Genomic DNA, 1,969 nt, shown 5'->3' on the forward strand with positions numbered 1-1,969 from the left:
ATTAAGTTATACTCTCGTAAAAAAGACAGCAGCTGACGTAAAGACTGTTTTAACTGTAACAAATAACTTCTAAAAACGATTGCTTCCAACACTCAAACATTCCTGCTACTTTTTTAAACACAAAAACTACTCGAGGCACCAAACAAAATCAATTGGAACAAACAAGTTTTTCTTCATTCTGGCGTCAATCTTCACAGGACTGCTGCAAACTTTGTACTTCTTCTTGATGTCTTTCAGAGTCTCCCAGTCCCCTGTTCCCGACGGATCGTCTCTATCTATCCACTGGCTCCAAGAAAATTCTTTGAAATACTTAAATGTTTTTTTTTATATTTTTAATTTACTCTAAATATTCTTGTACTTTTTGTACGGAGTTTCGGCCAACTTTTTTCAATATTTCAAAAACAGTTTTGTTAAAGTTTTATACTTCTTAAAAAAAACTTAATCACAAAAATGTTTTACTTTTATTCTTTAAGCTAGTTTTATTCAATATTTTTTACTAACTTGTGTCGCACAGAAAGCGAACTTTGAAATCAGCGCACATTTTTCCCCTCTGATCTGAATTGCGGCATCGGAGACCGAAAGGGGTGACATCGATATCACGTTTCCCGATTCCGTGTAATGTCTGAAAAAATAGGAGCTGTAATGTGTGTTTTTGTAAAATTTTGGTAATATTTTAATAAGAATGATTTTTGCTTTTACATTCATGAAGTTGCACAATTACTTAGGCTAAATAAAATAAAAAAATATTTTTGATGCAATTTTAACTGTAATGCTACTGAAAATAAACTTACGCGAATAATACTTTTACCAATAAAAAAAACTGAAAATGTTCTGTACGTTTTTTTTAAACAACAATCGATAAAAGTACATAAAAAACAAATCTTTAATATTTTAGGACATTTAATTTCTTTATTAAAGTTTTATACTATGTCAAAATGATGGTAACAGTTTTGATAAGTTACTTTAGTTATTTCTTTTAGATGTGTGACAACTTATTCTTGTCCAAAAGGCTTAGTCTAGTTTTCTTTTAAACTATTTTAACAGTTTTTGTTTCCTTATAAAATACATAATATACTAGGCTAGTTTAAAAACTGAGGAAATATTATCTAATTTTAGCTTTAAAACATTTGCCAAAATAAACGTATCTATACTTGCTGAAGTTTATTTTTCTGTTTATTATCTTTGAAAACATCAAAAATTTATTTGCCAAAATTGCTTTTTTGATCAGCACGGTATTTAAATCTTTATCGAACTGTTTATTTTACCTTCCATCGACAAGCATAGCTTCAATAGCTTTGGTCATCGAGCAAACTTTACCAACATACTGCTTTTTTATATAGGACAGCATTTCATTGTCTTCGGTTCCAGATGGGTCGTCTCTGTCGAACCACTTTGTCCAGCTGTAATCTGAAGATTATATTATGTTGAGATGGTAGTTAAATTGTTTTAGTTAAACAATATTAAATTTATTTTATTTTGAATAATACTTAGATTTATTTTTAGTGTTTTGATAAACATACCTGCTGTGGTCACAGCGAAACAGCTGAACGTTACAAAATAACGAAATGTAACTCATTTGGTTGATTTTGCTGTAATCTAAATGCTACATGAAAAAAAATTAGTAATGAAAAAATCTTGGAGAATATTCATAACGAAACATATTTTCCCTTTTTAAATTTAAGTTATTTCTAAAGTTATATGATTTATTAAGATTAGAAAAAAAAAATTAAAACGTCGAACATGCTACTTTTTTTTTAATTTGTAAAATAATCTAGGATATATAACAGTTTTTCTGCAGCAACTAAGCTTAGTAATTCGTTTCCGAGTTTAAACTATCTAAATACTGCTTTTAGCTGGTATTGTCCATTTTAGAAGAACTGAATTTAGCTCAATTGCTTTTTTAAACAATAAAAAATAGACTAAAACTTTTTAACCATTTTTAATAACCCAACTAAAAAAACAGTTATAA

General features: G+C 28.3%; 1 protein-coding gene across 1 annotated transcript; it reads right to left on the reverse strand.

The window, feature by feature from the left end:
• Positions 1 to 163: 163 nt before the first annotated feature.
• Positions 164 to 1,576, reverse strand: LOC145848432 (uncharacterized; the record flags this gene model as incomplete). Its single annotated transcript, XM_082953905.1, has 4 exons — positions 1,573 to 1,576; positions 1,266 to 1,407; positions 502 to 622; positions 164 to 309 (listed from the first exon to the last, which is right to left on the reverse strand). Coding segments are annotated over exons 1-4 (413 nt in total), but the record flags the coding sequence as incomplete, so codon positions are not given.
• Positions 1,577 to 1,969: the final 393 nt, after the last annotated feature.

The sequence above is a fragment of the Thalia democratica genome, unplaced genomic scaffold (genome assembly GCF_965202585.1).
Source record: "Thalia democratica unplaced genomic scaffold, ktThaDemo2.hap1.1 HAP1_SCAFFOLD_1420, whole genome shotgun sequence".
NCBI lineage: Eukaryota > Metazoa > Chordata > Thaliacea > Salpida > Salpidae > Thalia > Thalia democratica.